The sequence below is a fragment of the Drosophila kikkawai genome, chromosome 3R, assembly GCF_030179895.1.
Source record: "Drosophila kikkawai strain 14028-0561.14 chromosome 3R, DkikHiC1v2, whole genome shotgun sequence".
Taxonomy (NCBI): Eukaryota; Metazoa; Arthropoda; class Insecta; order Diptera; family Drosophilidae; genus Drosophila; species Drosophila kikkawai.
This window is the reverse complement of record NC_091731.1, coordinates 35,052,531-35,071,241: the sequence shown is the minus strand read 5'-3', so window position 1 is coordinate 35,071,241 and position 18,711 is coordinate 35,052,531. Positions and strand designations below refer to the sequence as shown.

The 18,711-nt window shown below is 39.9% G+C and overlaps 1 protein-coding gene across 8 annotated transcripts in view; it reads left to right on the top strand.

Moving 5' to 3' along the window:
* The window catches only part of pum (pumilio), a 190,843-nt gene that overhangs the window by 143,331 nt on the left and 28,801 nt on the right, over window positions 1–18,711 (top strand). For 5 of the 8 annotated variants that reach the window (XM_070287517.1, XM_070287518.1, XM_070287516.1 and 2 more), the window contains one exon: window positions 15,522–15,563. The exons of the other annotated variants lie outside the window; for them this stretch is intronic. In XM_070287517.1, coding sequence (XP_070143618.1) covers window positions 15,522–15,563 — 42 coding nt within the window. The remainder of the gene's footprint in view (window positions 1–15,521; window positions 15,564–18,711) is intronic. 8 annotated transcript variants of the gene reach the window in all.

The window sequence follows — 18,711 nt, the reverse complement described above, 5'->3', positions numbered from 1 at the left end:
CTGACCGTTGTCCTTCCTTCCCTCTCACATTCCCTGTGCCTGCCGCTGGCCCATCCTGCGTCGTCCTGTGCGTAATTCTTATTATTTACTTTATTAATTTAAGTGTTTTGGCCCCAAGGCTGGGCACCGCGTCCACGTCCATCCACGTGGGCCGTTTCCTCTTCCTCCCCCCTCTTTCTCTTTCTTCTGACTTCTTCCTGCTTTTCCTTGCTTTCGCCTCTACGGACGATTCTCCTCCTTCTCCTTCTCTTTCTTGTTATGAGGGCCGTAAATAATTTTTTCGGGACAGAGCCGCTCATCATTTTATTCTATTAAAGCCAAATATTTACACAGGCAGAACTCCCACTTTCACAGGCAAATGACCAACAGGAAAAATAGCTAAAGGTAAAAGCATAAGGTTTAAGGGAGGGGGATGCACTGAGAAATAAAAAGTTGCTAAGCAGGAAATATTTGTAAAAGTTGGTAGAGGTTACCAAGATAATTGTATATTTTCCATCTAGATGGATAATTTTGTGATAAAAAGAAGTTAAATCTGAGGATAAACAAATTCAATAATAACATTCCATGAACCAGTTGGGAATTATAAGACCTTTTTGTGGAAAATAAGATTTTACTGAAACGTAAAGTTTATATTTCCAATATAAGGAATATTTAGATCCTTAAGTTACTAATTTCTATAATGAAAATAATATTATATAATATACTACATTTTAGAGCTCAGTGTAGGTAATATTCAGTGCGTTGTTACGCTTTTAGCTGGGTGCGTTCTGCGTTCATTTGACAATGGCCACTGGCCCATGGCCGCACAGACACTCACAGGACCCGTGTGCAGGACACTCCCTGGGGTTTATTAGAAGTAATGACATGCAGCTTGTTAGCAGAAGAGCACCACGACTACAACGACGACGACGACGGGGGCAGGTGGTTTGTGGATGATGGGGGCGGGAATGAATGTTGGACATAGTTATTAACAGGAATATTGCTGCCCGAGGCCGGCGGTGGTGCCACATGCCGAACCCGAACGGGCCTCCTCCATTTCCACAACATACTGCAGGTGGAAATGGCTTCGGGGCCGAATCTCCCGAGTGCCGAGTAAATTAAACATAACTGCCGCCCATAAACCCAGCCCAAAGGAAGTATTCCTAAGCACCGATACCCCCGCTAACCCGATTTCAGGGTGGTAAATTCTCTTTGGAAGCAAGCTTATCCCTGGCCAAATTGCATAAGGAATGCCTGAGCAAAGTTTTGGTTCGGCTTTAGTTTTCTAAAAGTTGAGATATTCAGTGTTTTCAACGAAATAGTTCATTCAAATGAATTTTAATACGGTTTGTGTGTGAAAACTTTGAACTGCTAAACATGAGAATTGAGCAGAGTTTTGGGGAAAAAAAATGTATGTAAAGAAAGGATAAAACAGTAAGACAACATTTGTAGGCCACATTTTCTAATGTATTTTCTTGTTCTAAGAACCAACATTTAAAATTATTCATTAAAATGAATATTTATACCTTACCCACCCCTCCTCATTCATCACATCCATTTTAATTGCCCTGAGAAATTTTATTTACATTGAAAGCCCCCCTGGGAACTACTTTACCTACCTCCCTGCCAGTCTGTCTCACTTTTCATTTAATTATTTGGATCTTTTGTTGTTGCCGCCACTTTTCCGGGGGGCGCAATGAACCAAATGCGACTGAAAAAGGTGAGTGAAGAAATTGCTGCGGGTCCTTAGCAAATATGTGCCATGCATCCCTCATTTTTTGGGGGAAGCCCACATTAAACGCTTTACACACACACACATTCGAGTCTGAGGAAGAAGGCAAACACAAAGAAAAAGCATTTTGTTTGTCAAATGTTTGTCATTTGTAAATGTCAAACGGCGGTCGAGCGTATTTTGCATATATGCCAGGAGAGGAAAATAAAGTACAGTGTACAGTGTTCTGAAGAGTGGAAAATAGTATAATATTTATACATATAAAAGAAATGTATCTAGGGATTTAAAATCTCTTTTTAGTGTTCCCAAAGAAAGGAAATAATATCGTTATTCTTTCGTAAAGTTTGTTTCCTTAAAAGAAACTTTTTTTTCCTTCGTTGAAGGGGATCCAGGGTGATTCTGTTCCATTATTTTTACCGATATCAACCCAATATCAAATAATATCCTTGTTCAAGATCACTTTATCGGACATTCCCTGTATCATTACTGTCTCTCTCACTGGTCCATCTCCAGACAAAGTCAGTTTAGAAATGTTCTTTCAAGTTTCTGGCCCGCATTTCTTGGCTGAAACAAAGAGGAGCATTTTGGGACACCAAGTTCTGGGGAATTTCATGGACTTTAATGTTGGGGGAATGTCGCAGATCTCCCCGCCTGCAAATTATGAGACATATTTTTCGTGCTCACTGTCAGTGGGTTTCTTTCACTCTACGCTCTCCGCTCTCCTTTCCTCCCATATAGAAATCTGACATTTAAATATTTACTTGCGTCAACTTGTGACATTTTACTCATTATACCAGGCGACTTGTAATGGGCTTGGGCTTGGGGTTTTGGGTTTTTCGGTTTCCTGGGCTTTGCCACTGAAATTCCACAGTCTCGGGGAAAACTTTTGTCATGCTCCCCCGCTCTTCTCTCGAGCATTTTCATATTCATAAGCTTTGGCATAATTTTGACAGTATTCCTTGCCCCCGTCGCCGCGTCATGTTGGAATGTTTAGATTTATTTCCTCACTTTAGCCTGGCTGGAAGATGTTCAAGTTGATTGGAGTTTCCGGGGGAGTTTTCCTTGGGAAATTGAGGAAAAGCAAGGGGCAAGGGTGGCTGCTGACTGTTGTGGGCTCATTCATTTATCAATGCTTCCGGTGGATCATTGTTCTTGGTCGTCTGCAAATTCGCCTTGACAGACTGCTGTCTGTCTTTGTGCCTTCCTTGGGCTTTTTGCTCAGTTTTTCCCCACCAACCAACCCACTGCCGCCTCTACCATTTTCTGCCCCCCCTTTTCCTTCCTGCTTGCCTGCCTGTCTGTTGTCGTTGGCCTTGGGGGCAGGTATAAATGCTGTTGTAAATGTATTTTTAAATGTAATAAGATTATTACGCAATTAGTATAACTTTTTGGAATTAGGGCGGGGCTGCAAAGTTGAGTGGAAAATGGGGAAAATTCAGCGGATGGGAGGGGTTATGTCGGTTGGTTTTGATTTGCCTGCGGGCAGGCTTTTAACTGCCTGGATTTAATAGCTAATTTATTTTCTTGATGCTTCTGTAATTATGTGTTTTTGCTAGAGAGAGGGATTTAGCAATGCCTACAGAGGATATTCGATAAGAGGGATATCGGGAGCTTTGTAGAGAATATATTTTATAATTTTATATGGGATATTATAAAAAAGAAAAATGAAGTAAATATAAGGCTTATAAATCTCTTAAAAAATGTCCTATTATTAGAGACTAATTTAAGTTGCAATTAAATCTTTCTACTCTGTAATCGAAGGCCTATAAACTCCTCAAAGAAACCTCAGTTAAACTTAAAAACAATATCTTTGAGATATATAATTATATTACTAATGATTCCCATATCTAAATGGCATTTTTATGCTCTCAACCGAAACCCAAATGAAAGTTTCCCTTTAAAACTTTAATGACTGTAATTTTTAGGTAGGCTACAGAAAATGTAACCAACAATTTTCTGCCATGTTTGGTAGCATGGTTCGGCTAACAGAAAGTCTTAATTAATTAAAAATATATATATAGGGAAATGAACCCCCAACCTAAAGCCGAAAATACACTCCTGTGTGTGTGTGCAACATGTAACATTTAGGGTCAAAAATATTATTTTGCATAATAGCTAAAAAGGAAGGAAGGAAGTCGATGAGTGAGCAGCATTTTCATTAATGCCCAGGCACGAACTTGACTTTCCTGTTCCCTCTATTCCAGCTGCAGCTCCCCCTTGGGCTCTATTCTCTATATTTTCTAGTTATTTTCCCCCTCTCTACATATATTTTCATCTTTTGTTACAATTTTTGCCTACGTGCCTCTCACAAAAAGTGCTTAAGGGCTCAACAAACACAAAAAGTCAAGACATTTACACTGCACTTCAGAAACGGGTAGGAGCAGAGGTCCTTCCTGGTCCTCTCTCCCCTTCGTTTGGGTTATTTCTCACTCTTACCAAGTGTGTGCTAGTATGTGTGTGTGTGCTGGCAGGGCAAATGAACCCTAAAAACAAATCATTATTAAAGGCTCCATATCCTGGCGGCTCCATGTGCCCTCTAATTACGTAAAAAACTTTACCATGCTGCAGTCCTGTTCTAGCCAAGAAAAGAGCCTTTTCTCAGCCCTATTTTCCACCCCTGTTTTTGTCCTGAAGCAAATTTTAGTCAAACATAACGATTCCATGAGCCGGAAAGTGAAATGCATGGCATGCAAAAAGGGGGGCATTCTTCGAAGGGGGCGTGTCTGTTCTCTGTTGATTCACCAACGGCAATTTTGTGCATTTTCCAGTGCGTGTAGGAGTGTGGAAAAGTCTCTTTTCGTTTGCCTGAGTGTGTGTCTGTGTTTGTCTAACTTGTTGCAGCATTCGAGGCGCCAGTTGGGAAGAAAGTAAAACAAAAAGCCCAAACTTTTGGCAATGTGAATAACTTGAAACAGGACTAAAGCTACAGCTACTTCTACTACCTGTTCAACTTTAGCCCGATTTTCCGGGGTTTTCACCTCCCCCCACAAGCCTCTTGGCGGGCTTTTCAAATTGTTTTTGATTGAAATTTAAACAAAAATGTGTTGCCCTGCACTTGTCAACAAAAACAACAAAGAAAATAACAAGAGCTAAACGCCTCTAAACATTAGGAGCTGAAAATAAAAGGGAGAATGTGCAAAGTCTGTTGTACACTTTTTTATTTTATATGAGAAAAAATATATAAATATAATATTATAAAATGTATGCAACCCTAAAAACAAATTAATTAAATATTTTAAAAAGTATAGTTATATAAAAACGATTGTAAACTTGATTTATATATGATTTTAAGAGATAACTTGTTGCCTAAAATAGGTAAAAAAGGAAATGTTACAGAAAATTTGTCTTTCTTTCGTAATATTTTTCACCTTATTATCAAATATTTATCAATAATTTTTATAGTATTAATTTCTTCTAAATATTTATTAAATTAATAGTAAAAATACCCTTCCAAAGGTAGAGTATTATTTCCCTTGTACTCCTACTGGCTGGTTTCAGTTGCTGCTGCGGGTTAAAAGGAAGTGAAACGCACCTTTGTTGTGTCAGGTTTATGCACTGCCTGATGTGTACCTTGTGTGTGTGTGTGTGTTGTGTGTGCCTGGGTTGGTACACTCATTGTGCGTGTGTTCTTGTGTAAAGGAAAAGCTTATAAAGTGGCAAGGCAATGTTGCCACATTGCCGCTGCGGCCCCAAAAGTGAAAGAAAATAAAGAAAAACGAGCAGTGGGTGCTCAATCTCTGTACCCTTTAGCTAAACACCAGGTTTTCCTTACCCCTCTGCAATTTCACCCTTATGGCTGTTGAACATGAAAGCGAAATTCCTTTTATTAGACTTTATTGTTGTTGCTGTTAAGCATCTGCTTTCAATGAAATTGTTTTATCAAGTTGAACTTTTGTGAAATTATGTAAAATATGTTTTTGCGGTTCGTCTTCGCAGTTGAAAATTGTTGTGCATATATCAAAAGGGAAATAAGAAAAAAACAATAAACTGGTGTAATTTTCTACTTGAGTTATTAAGCATTTATGTGCGTCTCTCCCCCTCTCAGTCCACCTGTATGTTATTTCGCCCTCGACAATGCACACTGGTTTGGTTTAATCCCTGGCAACTACTACTACAAAATCCCTGCACTGAAATCACTTGGTCGGCCAGGAGGAGCTTCCGGCTGAAGAGCATTGTGGAATCAGCCAGGGTATTGGTCAATCCCTCCCATTCTCTCCACTATTTTACCCGATTTCCTACGCTTTTGGTAAAGCTCATCATTGTCGGCCTCCTGCCCCGGACAACATCATCATCAGTATTATTGTGGCGAATCCGCCTGCACTTCAGGACCCCTTGCTTCTTGATACTATGATTAGATCCGATTTGAAACCTGGGATGAGCACAGGGGAGCACAGGGGTTAAGTAGAAATATTTATGAATAATATTTGATACAGAAAATGAAAGGGAAGGATATATCAGTTCAAGAGAACTATTTTTTCAAAATTTCCAAAATATTTTTCAAGCCAAAAAACCCAACTAATACATTCAAAATCGGCCTGAAAATCTGATTTAAGCGTTTTATTATGTTTGAAAAATACAAAGCTTAAAGGATAGCCGGAAATTTTCAATTTTCAGCTTTCCTATTATGTCCTGGCCCCCCTTTTTAAATCATTTCATTATATACATCACTGTCCCTTTGCCGCTCCGCACAAACACTTAATTCAATTGAGATTTTCCGAAACATTCGCACCATTCCATTCAATTTGCTGGCCATTATTCCAGGGGAAATGTTAAATACTTTCGCTGCCAAATGAACAAGTTGGGGCCATTGAAATCAAATGAGTCATGCGAGTTTTTCCGGGGAAAAAGCGAAGGGAAGCACAATTTTCTGTAGGCGGGGCGCTTGAAACAATAAATAAATGTGAAATCGACCCTGACAGAGGCAGCAGCAGCAACAGCAGCGGGAGTCGGTGTAAAATGAAGCTACTGAACTTCTGGTTTCTGGTCAACTGAGCCGGACTCTCGTCCCGTCTCTTTTCCCGCCGCATATAGCCCTCTCTTTTCCGTCTTTTTTCACTTGCAGACTATTCATAACACAGAGACCATTGCCGCTGAAGGTCGCCATGAGATTCAGGACCACCATCGCCGTCGTCATCATCATCATCATCGTTGCTCTGCTGTGGTCTCTATACTTCCGTCTCTTTCGCTGCCTTTGTTACTGTCTCTTTCTGGCAGCAGTAATCTGTCCTTTTCAACCGGACGTTGGCAGCCGTTTTGCATTGTTTTTGGCCATTCGTTTGGCGTCATTCGCATTTGCCATTGTTACTCCTCTTTCTCCCACAGAGCTGCCAGAAAGTCCATCCTCTGTCTCTGTTTGCCACTCTCTCCCTCCCTCATTCTTTCGGTTTTGTTTGCTCAGCCATTGAGTTGATGATTTCCGTATGCATAGCCCATTTTATGCACAACTTCCGGAAATTTTCATTGCGGTCCTGCACCACGGATGTTCGCAAAGGAAACGAGTGAAAGAGTGAGATGGAAATTGACTTGCAGAGAAATATTATATTTAGCAGCCCTAAACAGGGTTTTAACTGATGAAATCAAAGTAATAAAATTAACAGAGTAAACTATTTATATTCTCTTTACTTGATATATAACCTTAATACGTTTATTTGTAATATACTGAAAATTATTCATGAAATTTCCCCATAGCTTTTCTGTGTTAAAAAGTTAAAAGTTTTTACCATATTTCAAAAAAACATTATCTGCAATTTGTCGCTTGAAAAAACTGAACCAATTTACAGTCTTTTTTGTAGGAAAATATTTAGTAAAAGCAATTGAATATTTTGTAAATAAACGTTTCCAGTGAATTGTGGCTTAAAAAACACTGATACCATTTATATTCTTTTTGTGAAAAATATTTAGCGAATGCAATTCAATTTGGTGCTGATATTTTAAATATTCATCAAATATGCACCGGACAGCCGGCAGAAGCAGAAACCAAAAATGAATTTGTATTTATATATATGCGGGTGTGTGGGGTAGCGACCAGCGAGAGAAAATCCTGGCCAGCGAAAGCTAAAAATTAATAATGTGCCAAAAAGTGTGTGCTACAGTTTTTGACATGGACCACCCCCTGCAACCCGCATCCAGCATACCCGCTTCAGCATTCCGCAATGCCCGGCTCTGCCACCGGATATGGAGATTACGTAACCGCATTTCCGGCTGCCGCTTGGCCAAAATGGCGACTCGCAGGATAAAGAGAAATGGGAGCAGGAAGCGAAACAGGAACAGCAACAGCAGGCCACACCTGACACTGACGTTTATGCTCAGTCAGGCGCCTAACTGTGTGCCAACTGCCCCACCCAGCGCCACCCACTCTGCTGCAACTCCCCCTCTGGAGCATCCTTCTGTAACGAACCCAGGCAGCGCCCCGTTGCAGGACTTTTAGCCCGGCTCCCCCCCTTAGGTGCATACACATTCGCAATTGCTTTGCGGTCGAGTCGGTTTACACAAAATGCGCTTTTGTGGTTTTTGGCATCAGTTCGAATTGCAGCAAGACGACGGTTGGTTCCCTGTTTTTGATTGAGCTACCCCAGGATGGACCCCCGAATGGAAAAGCATTGAACAGAAAGGACTCAAGTCCAGTCAATATGTTGTAAATTTGATTTTTATAGGCCCAAGAGGTGGAAATCAACAGGGGAGTCTTTAATCAAAGAAAATAGGGTGTGAAAAAGCTGTGAAAAATAAACCGCAAGTTAATATTAGGCAAAGAACCAAATGGGCTATGAAATGTACATAAAGTATCCTTTTTCCCTGCATCTTTAATTTATCTAAAATTGATTGCCTGTCATGGGCAACTCTTTTCTTTATCTGTAATATGCTTTCTTTTCCCCATAATCTTTTTCTTTCTTCAAGAAATGTACCATTCCCTTTTTCCCCCATTAGACCAGCTTTAGACTTGCGTTTGTCTATTTTTTGGGGGTGGACTTTATGCAAGGCATCCTCCATACACCTTTTCCTGGGGTCCACAAAAGCGTCTCCAACTGGCTGGTTAAGATTCCGTCTTTGGTCGTAGACTTTATCCTGCTGCGCTTGGCATTGTCCTGTGAGCTATTGTTGCTGTTTCTAGCCTCGTAGTATTATCATCAAGCTGTCATGTTAAATGACATTTGCCATATTTCATATACATACACCGAACAATATGAATAATATTGTATTGTGTACGAAAAAAGGGAGAAGAAAAAACTTCTCTACCGTTCTTTTCCTCCAGGGGGGCAGGACACATCCATCCTGCTTCCTTTGACCATAGAAAATGAGCCATGTGAACTGTTGCGGCTGTTATAGCCATAGTCCAACAACAACAACTAGAATAAAAGCGGCTCAAAAGCAGCAACTCCTTTTTTTTACCTCCCCCCTAAGTCTATCTCTTTCTAGCCCGCTTTTGTTGCTGTAGCCATTGTATCCGGGTGAATCCTGTTGTCCTGTCTCCGTTTGTGGCATGTGACAGCCATCTCTCTCTCTCTCTGACTCTGCTATCTCCTGGTAGTCTCTTGCTTTTGATATTTATTTTCCATTTACATGCATTTCATCATTTGTCGTTTGTCGCTTGCCTGCTTAAAAGTTTAATTGTCCTGCGATTTAGTCTAGGACGTAGAAGTCCTTATCTTGAGTTCCAAATACCCGGCTTCCATTGCTGCCATTATATAGAACTTTTCCATTCAGCTGTCAGGCTCAGACAACTATTTGAATTCCTAGGGCATAGACACAGTGAAGGCTCGATATTAAAAACCAATCAAAATTCAGAAGGATTTTAATAGAAAGTATGTTTTTGGGAGAATTTAAATTGATATCAGAAGTATCCATGAAAATGCTGTAAAATATTTAATCTTAAGAGTTGATTGTTGAATATTTGAAGATTTCAAATCACACTTTTTGGGTCTACACTGTCCTCTTTTGTCATAGCTTCCAGGGAAAAGGCAATTAACTATGCTCACATCCCTGTAGATCTCCCCCAGCATCTTCATCTTTCGATTTGGGGAAAACTATATTGGAATTTTTAAGCCGGATATTAACAAAATGCCCCCATACCGATTGATGGCTGGCCCATAAAATAATTGCTGCATACTTTGCGGGTCTTTAGACCCTTGGGGAGCAACCAAAATCGAAAAACAAAGAAAAAAAACATCAAAAGTCCCGTCAACGTCTCATCCTCAACCTTTTCCCAGCCAGTAAACGCTTTCACTTTGCATACTTTTGGGAACACGTAAAAGGCACAGAAACCGCCACTAAAGATGAAGATGAAGGAGATGGCGATGGAGATGAAAATAAGAAAATGCCGCCACCACAGCAGCAGCAGCAGCAGCCTCACGCCAAATTAGTTTAAGAAATTGCCCGAAGGTGGTGCTCTGCCATCTGTCTATTCCCCGCAGCCTCCTTCTTCCCAGTTTTTCTCAGCATTTTCTCGCTTTTCTTGCCCTCTCGCTATGTTTTATGCACAAAGTGGAAGCGCGGGCATAAAATGAAATAAATTCCAAGAGGTAAGGGACAAATTTCTATATGAAATTGACAGCTCTCTCTCTCTCTCTGTTTTTCTCTCTGTTCTTGTTGTAAAGATGTTCTTCAAATGAAAAGCAGGAAAATACATCTAGTGGGGTTTCTGTGTGAGTTATAGCTTAGCAAACTTTACCTAGAGGCTTAGTTCTGGAGAAAATTTTTAAATTAAAATAAAGGTAAACTTAAAGAAATATTTAAGGAATTTTTAAAGATGTTTTAAGGGAATTACAGAAATTAATCTCTAAATAAATCAAAAATTTATGGTACAAGGTATATGATACTTATAAATACTTTTTAAATTGATTAGAAATCAATTTAACAGTATTTTTATACCCTTGCAGGGTATTATAATTTCAGTCAGAAGTTTGCAACGCAGTGAAGGAGACCTTTCCGACCCTATAAAGTATATATATTCTTGATCAGCATCAACAGCCGAGTCGATCTAGCCATGTCCGTCTGTCCGTCTGTCCGTCTGTCCGTCCGTCTGTCCGTCTGTCCGTCTGTCCGTCTGTCCGTCTGTCCGTTTCTACGCAAACTAGTCCCTCAGTTTTGAAGCTATCTGAATGAAACTTTGCATATAGTCTTCTATATACTCTCACTGCTATATATGTCGGAACGGGCCCGATCGGACAACTATATCATATAGCTGCCATACAAATGTTCGATAAATTTTTAGAAAAAAAATTATAACTTAGCTGTTTTTCAACATATGTGCACTATTTTTTACATATGACCATATTATATTATTTCAGAATTTTGGTAAAAATTTTATGAATATCGGACGACTATATCTTATAGCTGCCATAGGAACGATCGGGAAATTAATAGAAAAAACATTATAACTTCGTTGTTTTTCAACCTATTTTTATCTACTCTGAGATATAAGATTATATTATTAGTTCAGAACTTTGGTATAAATTTTATGAAAATCGGACAACTATATGATATAGCTGCCATATAAACCGATCGGTAGATGTAGAGAAAATGTAAAACTGGGAATGTAAAACTGTAACTGTCAAACTCTAAACAATAAGTATAGGTAAAATTTAATGAAAAAATATCTGCAAGGGTATACAAACTTCGGCGTGCCGAAGTTAGCTTCCTTTCTTGTTTTATTTATAAAATATAATCAAATCTTCAGGAGTCGGAACTTTTAAATCAATCTGCTTTAGGTCTGCACTTGAACAGCTCAAGACCACAGAGCCTACACTTCTTATCCCCTGGATGGTTGCTTTTTGCTCTGCTACCTTCGAGAGAAGTTTTTGCTTTTCTTTTTTCCTTGGCTTAGCTGCCAAAGCAACAGCCGCCAAATGTAATTATCAAAAGTTTCCACTATTTTCCGTGCTGCGATGCGGGGCGCAAAGGCACAAAACCCCCTAAAAAAAAGCCAAGAAAAGAAGCTGCTTGGTGGCAAGGTAGCTGGCTGTAGCTTAAGGAGAAATGTCAGCCTCAGGCTTGCGGCTTGTTATTCTGTTTGTGTCTGCCAGACGTGAGAGGGCACAAGAAAGTACAAAAAAATAAATAAAAATAAAAAGTAGAAAATTAAATTCGTTTCAACTGCAGACGTCGTCTCGTTGCTCAGTCTTTTTGCTCCCCAACCAAGTTTCTTTCATGATGCCACTGCGCTGCTGCTATGGCAATTTGTTCTTCTTTCTTTTCGGAGATTTGCCACAGGGATGCTGTCTTGTTTGCCTATTTATTACAATTTAATGTCAATTCGGGACGAGAGGCAGCCACGGCGGCTTATTAATCTGTCATGCAAAATTACTGCGACATGGAATCTCTAGATTGCGTCAAAAAGCATTGAAAGCCGACACATTCGGTTGAGTAATTCGAGGGGAATTTGTGCCAAGACCTATTTTTCCCTTTTACAATCTTGTTTCTGGCCTTAAAAATAAACAATCAATTTCCAATTTGTATGCCCCAAACAGAGTGCAATAAAATTATCTTGTCCTTGATGTTGATGCTTTTAACAAACGAATAACAAAATAATTGCCAACAGAGAGCAATGAATGTGGCCAAGGAAATTGTCAGCGCAAAGCACTGAATCCTCAATAGTGATAAAAATAACAAAATAAAGCCAAGAGAGGGAGTAAAAAACAAATAAAACTAAAATGCAAAACAAATGGAAAATGGTTGGGAAATAAAGAAATAAAAAATGAAAATGTAAACGAAGTTCGAAAAAAGCAAATGAAATTGAAATGAATATTTTGTGATATTTTACCAATGCAGCAGCAGCATCGCAGCAAGGCAGAGAGGCTGAATGTCGTTGTTGCATTGTTAAATATTCATGTCAGGGAATATGGTATTTTATTTATACACACCCGGCACATACACATATGTATATATACATATAGGAGCTAGTATATACATATATTCGAAGGGTCTCTAACCAAAATACGCGCCAACATATGTGATTCAACAGAGTCCTGAACCATTTTCCATTGCCACCTACTCACCTCCCCCTGCTTGCCTTTTTATTATTGCCTTGCATATTTGAGCTGAAATCTTTCCACTCCTTTCACAAGCTTCCTTGAGGTGTTTTCAAGGCTCGTTTGTCCGCGTGGGCATGATTTTTAAATATTTTATAACCATTTCTTCTCAGCTTTTCTTTTTTGTATGCTATGAAAATGAAAATGATGGTGCGTGACCCAACCCCCTTTTCGATTTTAACAGTCTCCTTTTCCCCCTCCTTGTGGAAATTGGCAGAGTGAGCGCCTTAAGTGTTTGGACAGGTTGGCGTCAAAGTTAAATGATGCATGGCAAAGGCTTCTAGGGAGACATTTATGAAATGTAATTCACCTGACTTGGAGCGTGGCCCAAGGAAATGGTGTGGTGTATAGTGCCTTGAGAAGCCTTGGCTCGAAGAAAATGTGGAAATTAAAAGGGAAAGAAGAACTATTTAAAAACATTTTAAATTATGTGCAAGAATATATTAATAACAAGGAAAATCATTAAAGAAGTAGCATAAAATTACTTTTTTAATTGATTTAAAATCTATTCTCTTATATTTTATATTCTTTTGTATTAACACCTACTTTTTCCAGTGCATTTATCCTTCTCCCCTTTTAGTAAAGAGCAACCAACTCAACTCAAAATTCACTTAACGATTGGCAATTTGCGTATGCCATGCATCGACACTTGGCCTCAGTCTCCTCAGTCTCATTTTTCGCCATAGTAACCCAAGGAATGGAAGGTGGAGAAAATATGGCTGATGGGTGTGGAAAAGCCACGTGGATGGGGCCAGGAGTTGGGGTGAAAATCCTGTTAGCAACCGCTGTGAACACAACTCGAGGCAGCTTCCTGCCAGCCTGGTTTGGTTTCGGCTTGGTTGTTGTGTTATCGCTTATGTTGTCTCTTACGGTCTGTTGCATTTTGTACAAATTTGCGCCGCAGGTCCACAAATTTGTGCAACGAAGCGTTCCTCCCATCGTCGTCGGAGGACGACCTCCCCTTCACACTCTCACTCTTACAAACAGGAGAGGGGTGGAGGTAAAACTTTTCTAATAATTTGCCCATGCTTCAGGTCTGATTTCTTTTTGCCAAAAAACTTGGAGCCCATCACAAGTTCCAAGTGTTGCTAGGTTTTCTCGCCTAATGTCATTTGAGTTTGATTCGGGTTCGAGTTCGAGTGGCCAAAAATAAATGCCCTTAATTTTGGTCGTCGGGGGAAAGTTTGTGACCAGTTTTGGGATAAGCCATATGCTCAAAGGGAAATCAAGGAAAATCCTCAATAAAAATTACCAATATTTACTTTACAAAATGACAGGCTGCTCCTTCTTTGCCTCCTTGCCCTGGCAAATCCCTTGTCAACTTTGCTACTTAATAAAATATGAGTGCCAAAGCGGAGGAGGACAGGACAAACACGGACGAAATATCCAAGGACGTGCCACTAATGGCGGGCCCGGGCTCAAGTGCCAAGGCGAAAGGAAAGCAAAGGAGCTGGAGCTGGAGCCAAAGGAAAGGAGCGGCCTGGAAAGGGATAAAGAAATAAATAGAAAATGCAAATAGAAGGCAATACATTTGCCAGACTCCTCAGAGATACCGCCCAGGCAGCCAGCCACTGCTGTTTGCCATGTCCTTTCGATGAGGTTGCCTTGTAAAAATGACATTTCCATCGTGTCCTCCAGGAGCAGGAGCAGGCGCAGCAGCGTCCCTTCCCGTATCCCTTTGCCCAGCTCTCAAGGACATCATGCGTCTCACATAAACTGTTGATTTTTATCGAGGTTCGTGACACGACGACCATGGCCCAAGCTCAATGAGAGATACAGATACACTGTGGAGAATATATTGGAAATAGTTTTGATTTTAAAAGAATAAAAGCTGCTAAAGATATTGTATAAATATTCGGGTTTAATATAGGGAAACTTTTAAGACTTAATGCCTTTTTAGTTCTCTTTAAATATCAATCTATGTTTTATTTTTAAAATATTTGAAAATCTTTAAACCATATTTTTATAAAGATTCCCCATTTCTCTAAGTGAAATCCTCTACTATCATAGTTCTCAGGTGTAATTCTGACTCAGCCTACCTCCATTCCTCCCTCCCACATCCTGTTTTTCTCCTCCCCTTTGGGAGGGCAGTCTCTCCATCAGGGTTTCCTTTGACACATGTCAAAAGTCTGACCATTTGCAAGACCCGCAAGGTCGCCAAGCAGAACCATTTTTTTGTGGCTTGGCATTAGTGTCGAAATTATGGCTCTTATATGGCCTCCCCCCTGTACCGCAGTTGCCAATAGTTTTATGTTCTTCGTCCTTCTTGGAAAAGTCGTATTCCCCTCTGAACCTTTGTGCTTGTGCGTTTTACGACTAAATACAATTTGAACGCCATTTCCACAACCCCAGCTCTACACTCTCTTGGTGACTTTGTTGCTGTTTTATTATATGCTTCGGCTAATGTTTATGTATGTTATCCCAGGAGGCAAAAATATAGAGGCTGTATTATGGGTGCAGCTGGGTTAAACAGGATTTATGTAAGAATTTCTTTCCCTTTGTTGAGGGGGAAAAACACATTTCACTTTGTTTAACAATTAAAAAGGGAAATTTTGCAAGCTTCACAAAAGGCAGGAGCAACAGGGAGGGTATAGGTTGTGCTTTGATTTCTATTAAGAGGAAAAATTTTAATTAGAAACTAGTTTGAGGGTGAAAACTTCATAAGGCAATTAAATTCAACATTTTTACATATATTTTTGTATGGGCTCTTATCCTTTTTTTTCCAAATTCTCTTATATTTTCCTTGATCCCATTTTAATTATTGATTTCTCATTAATTATTTCCAGGTAAGTGACGATGTGCTTTCGCTTGCTTTTAACCACAATCAAGTAAGAATTTTTTCGTTTATTATCTTTTATTTTATGGGCTAAGGGACTTTAATGGTAATGCATGCCAAACCCACACCTCAAATTTAGCTCTATTTGTGTGCTAGCTGAGAGGTTTAGCTTCATAAATCAATCAAAGATCAGAGATCCCAGGGAATTTTCGACTGGTGATGGTGATGGTGGTGGTGTGCACAACGACGGCTATTGACGGTACGAGATTTGCAACATTTCCGGCGCATGACGCAAAGCAGTTAATTTGTCAAATGTCTGCACTTTATCACCCATATCTGTCCGGTTGTCCCCTGATCCCCTGCCTCCGGCAAAAGTCCCTCTGGCCTTGCCACGGACGCCGTGAAAACGCATTACGCACTCAGACATTTTCGGGGGCCTCCTCGTATTCGTACTCGTATCTCTGTGAAATGTTGAGCCAAAGTGCAATCAGTGCAGTGGCGCATTTCCCACCGGAGCCGGAGCGCCCCAGACAGACGATGAAAATATCAGGCCCTCCTGGAAGCCCCTTTTCCAGCCCCTTTGTCCAAAAACTGAACCGCAGCCCAGGCTGAAACCAACTCGAAACCTGCTATGTGGCAATCCTCTGCATTGTCAGTTGGCCTCCAGGGGGGGGAAAACTGTTAGAAAAACTCTGGCTCTCTCACTCTCGCGCTGGCAAAGCAATTTAAAGTTGCATCCATAACATCACAAACGGCAACAAGCAACAAAAACAACAGCAAAGTGAGGATGGGCCATCGGCCTGGGGAAATTTCACTGGCTAATGTTATCCCCAGCAGTTCCCCCATAGCAGTCGGTTCCCAAATGTCCTTTCGCAGTCAACAGGCCGTCAGAGTCAGACTTGGAATCGGCATCTAGTTGGCTAGCAAGCACTGGGAGAAATTACGCATAAATTGGAAGTTACTTTTTTAATTTATAAATTTATAAATTCAATTGAATATGTTAATTAAAATTTGTATATCCTTCACCTTTAAAAACTAAATAAAAATCCTATAAAAACTCCTTTTCAAAAAAAAACTTTAACAAAAATATAATTTCTTAACATATTCACATGAACTTAACTATTTTCCCAAGTGTAAAGTGCAGGCAATGTCCGAAAATCATCGGACGAAATCGTAATTAGAAAAGTGCTTGCTTGATAACTCACTTTTCGGTTTCTGCATTGACCGAAAAGGGATGATTAGGAAGGGCATCCTGTATTCCTCTGCACTGAGTTTCCTCCCCCACACCACCCTTTGTGCCCATTTAATAGCTTTCGAAATCAGTCATTAGAGGCGAGTGCACGCGGGGATGAAGAAAAACACACTGACTGACTACGCAACAAGCTGCAATAAAATTAACACAAAAATTCTATTAGCCTGGTTACACTAATTGGCCTGCAAATTGGCTAGTAAATCCCTTACTGGGAATCATCTCCCATAAGTTTCTTATAGCCACCACCCATGCTGCATAAACTTTGGCTCTGCACCAAAAATAGAAACTAAATGTTTATAAAAAATGTCATCAAAATGTCATTACGTGGGTGGCTGACAACATATGCCCCGATTTTGCATTTTTCTCCCTTGTTTTTTGTTTTGTTGTTTGGCTGTTGTGACAGCAATTTAAGGACTTGCATTCTAAATTTAAACAGAAATGCACATTTCTCATTGTGGGGGGGAAAACCATAATAAAATGGCATTTGCCTCCCTGTCACCCTCGTAGTTATTATGCAAATGAATGGCGGCTGGTAACCCATATGGAGTCTAAAAAATTACCATTTTATGCAACAGCCTGCACATAATTTGGCAAAAAGGGAAAATGGAAAATTAACCCTACAAGAATAGGGATTATAAATTATTATTAAAGATCAGTAACCAATTTTAATAATAATTCTTTTAATAATAAATATTAAATAATTGTAATATTTAAAAAAGGTATTCTTTAACTCCTAAAAATCGTTTTCTGACCAACTATTTTGACAGTTGAGGGTTAAAATTAAAGCTTAGTCTGATGACAGTGAAAATGAACGCCAAAACAAAGCAGGCGGTGGGATGCCCAAAAAAAGAAGAGGGGAAAAGGATACAACTAGAACCACAACCTAGCCCGGGTCTTTGGCCCCTTTGTGCCATGTTGTATGCATTTTTGGTCAGTGTGGTGGGCATTTTGTCAACGGAGGACCACACCAGCAGCAGGAGCAGCGACAATGATAGCCATGCAAAACATGGTCGGTGGTTGAGAGTTGGGTGAGGGGAGATGCAGGGATATACTAGAAATGTTGTAGGGCTGCTCTGTTCCCTGGGATAGTGAATGTTGGATGTTAGGCGGACGCGTGGGCGTGTTTCGTTCGTTGGATGCAGTTGTGGCCTGCTCTAATGACAACCACACGTCATCAGAGATGTACCCTTTTGCCTGCTTTTCCGCAACAACAATGTCATCGCTGTCATTGTCGCCAAACGCCCCACTCTGACACGCCCACATACGTGGGGGGGGGGGTATGCCTGTGCGCATCTATAGATATCTACATAAATGTATATATCTTTCTCTGAATACAGTTAAGGTAACAAAAATAATAATAATCCTGTTTAAATTATTTAGAACAAAAAGAAAGGTTCGAATCTTAAGAAAAGCAAATATTTACTAGTTTGTGGGGGCTGCAGGATCTCTTTGGAGGATAAAAATATTGTTTGAATATTTTAAAATGTTATAAGAGGTTAAAATTAACAAATTTAAATGAGGCTTAAGTATTTACTTCGTTTTATTCGCCTTAAAATAAATAAAAGTTGTACTTAAAGCTTCAGGGACTTAACTTTTAATGTGATTTAGTTAAAATATATATCTTTATATCAAAATTTACTTAAAATATCTTTGAATTTATTTACCTACAAATACTTTCCACATGAAAACCCCTCTAGGGTTACAGTTAATAAAATCCTTCTTTTGTCCTTTGTTCTATTATTCTGAGCATAATTGTGAATGCAGGACATGTATCATTGGCATGCAAATTTTTTAAGCGATGGCAGCCGCTAGAGCTCCATCGCCATCCACTATCATCATCATCAACATCCGCATCCGCTGCCGCATCCACATCCCCATCAAACGGGAGGAGCCAAGGACTCGGCGTTGTTGACTCATTTGCATTATCGCATCTAATCATTGTCATCAT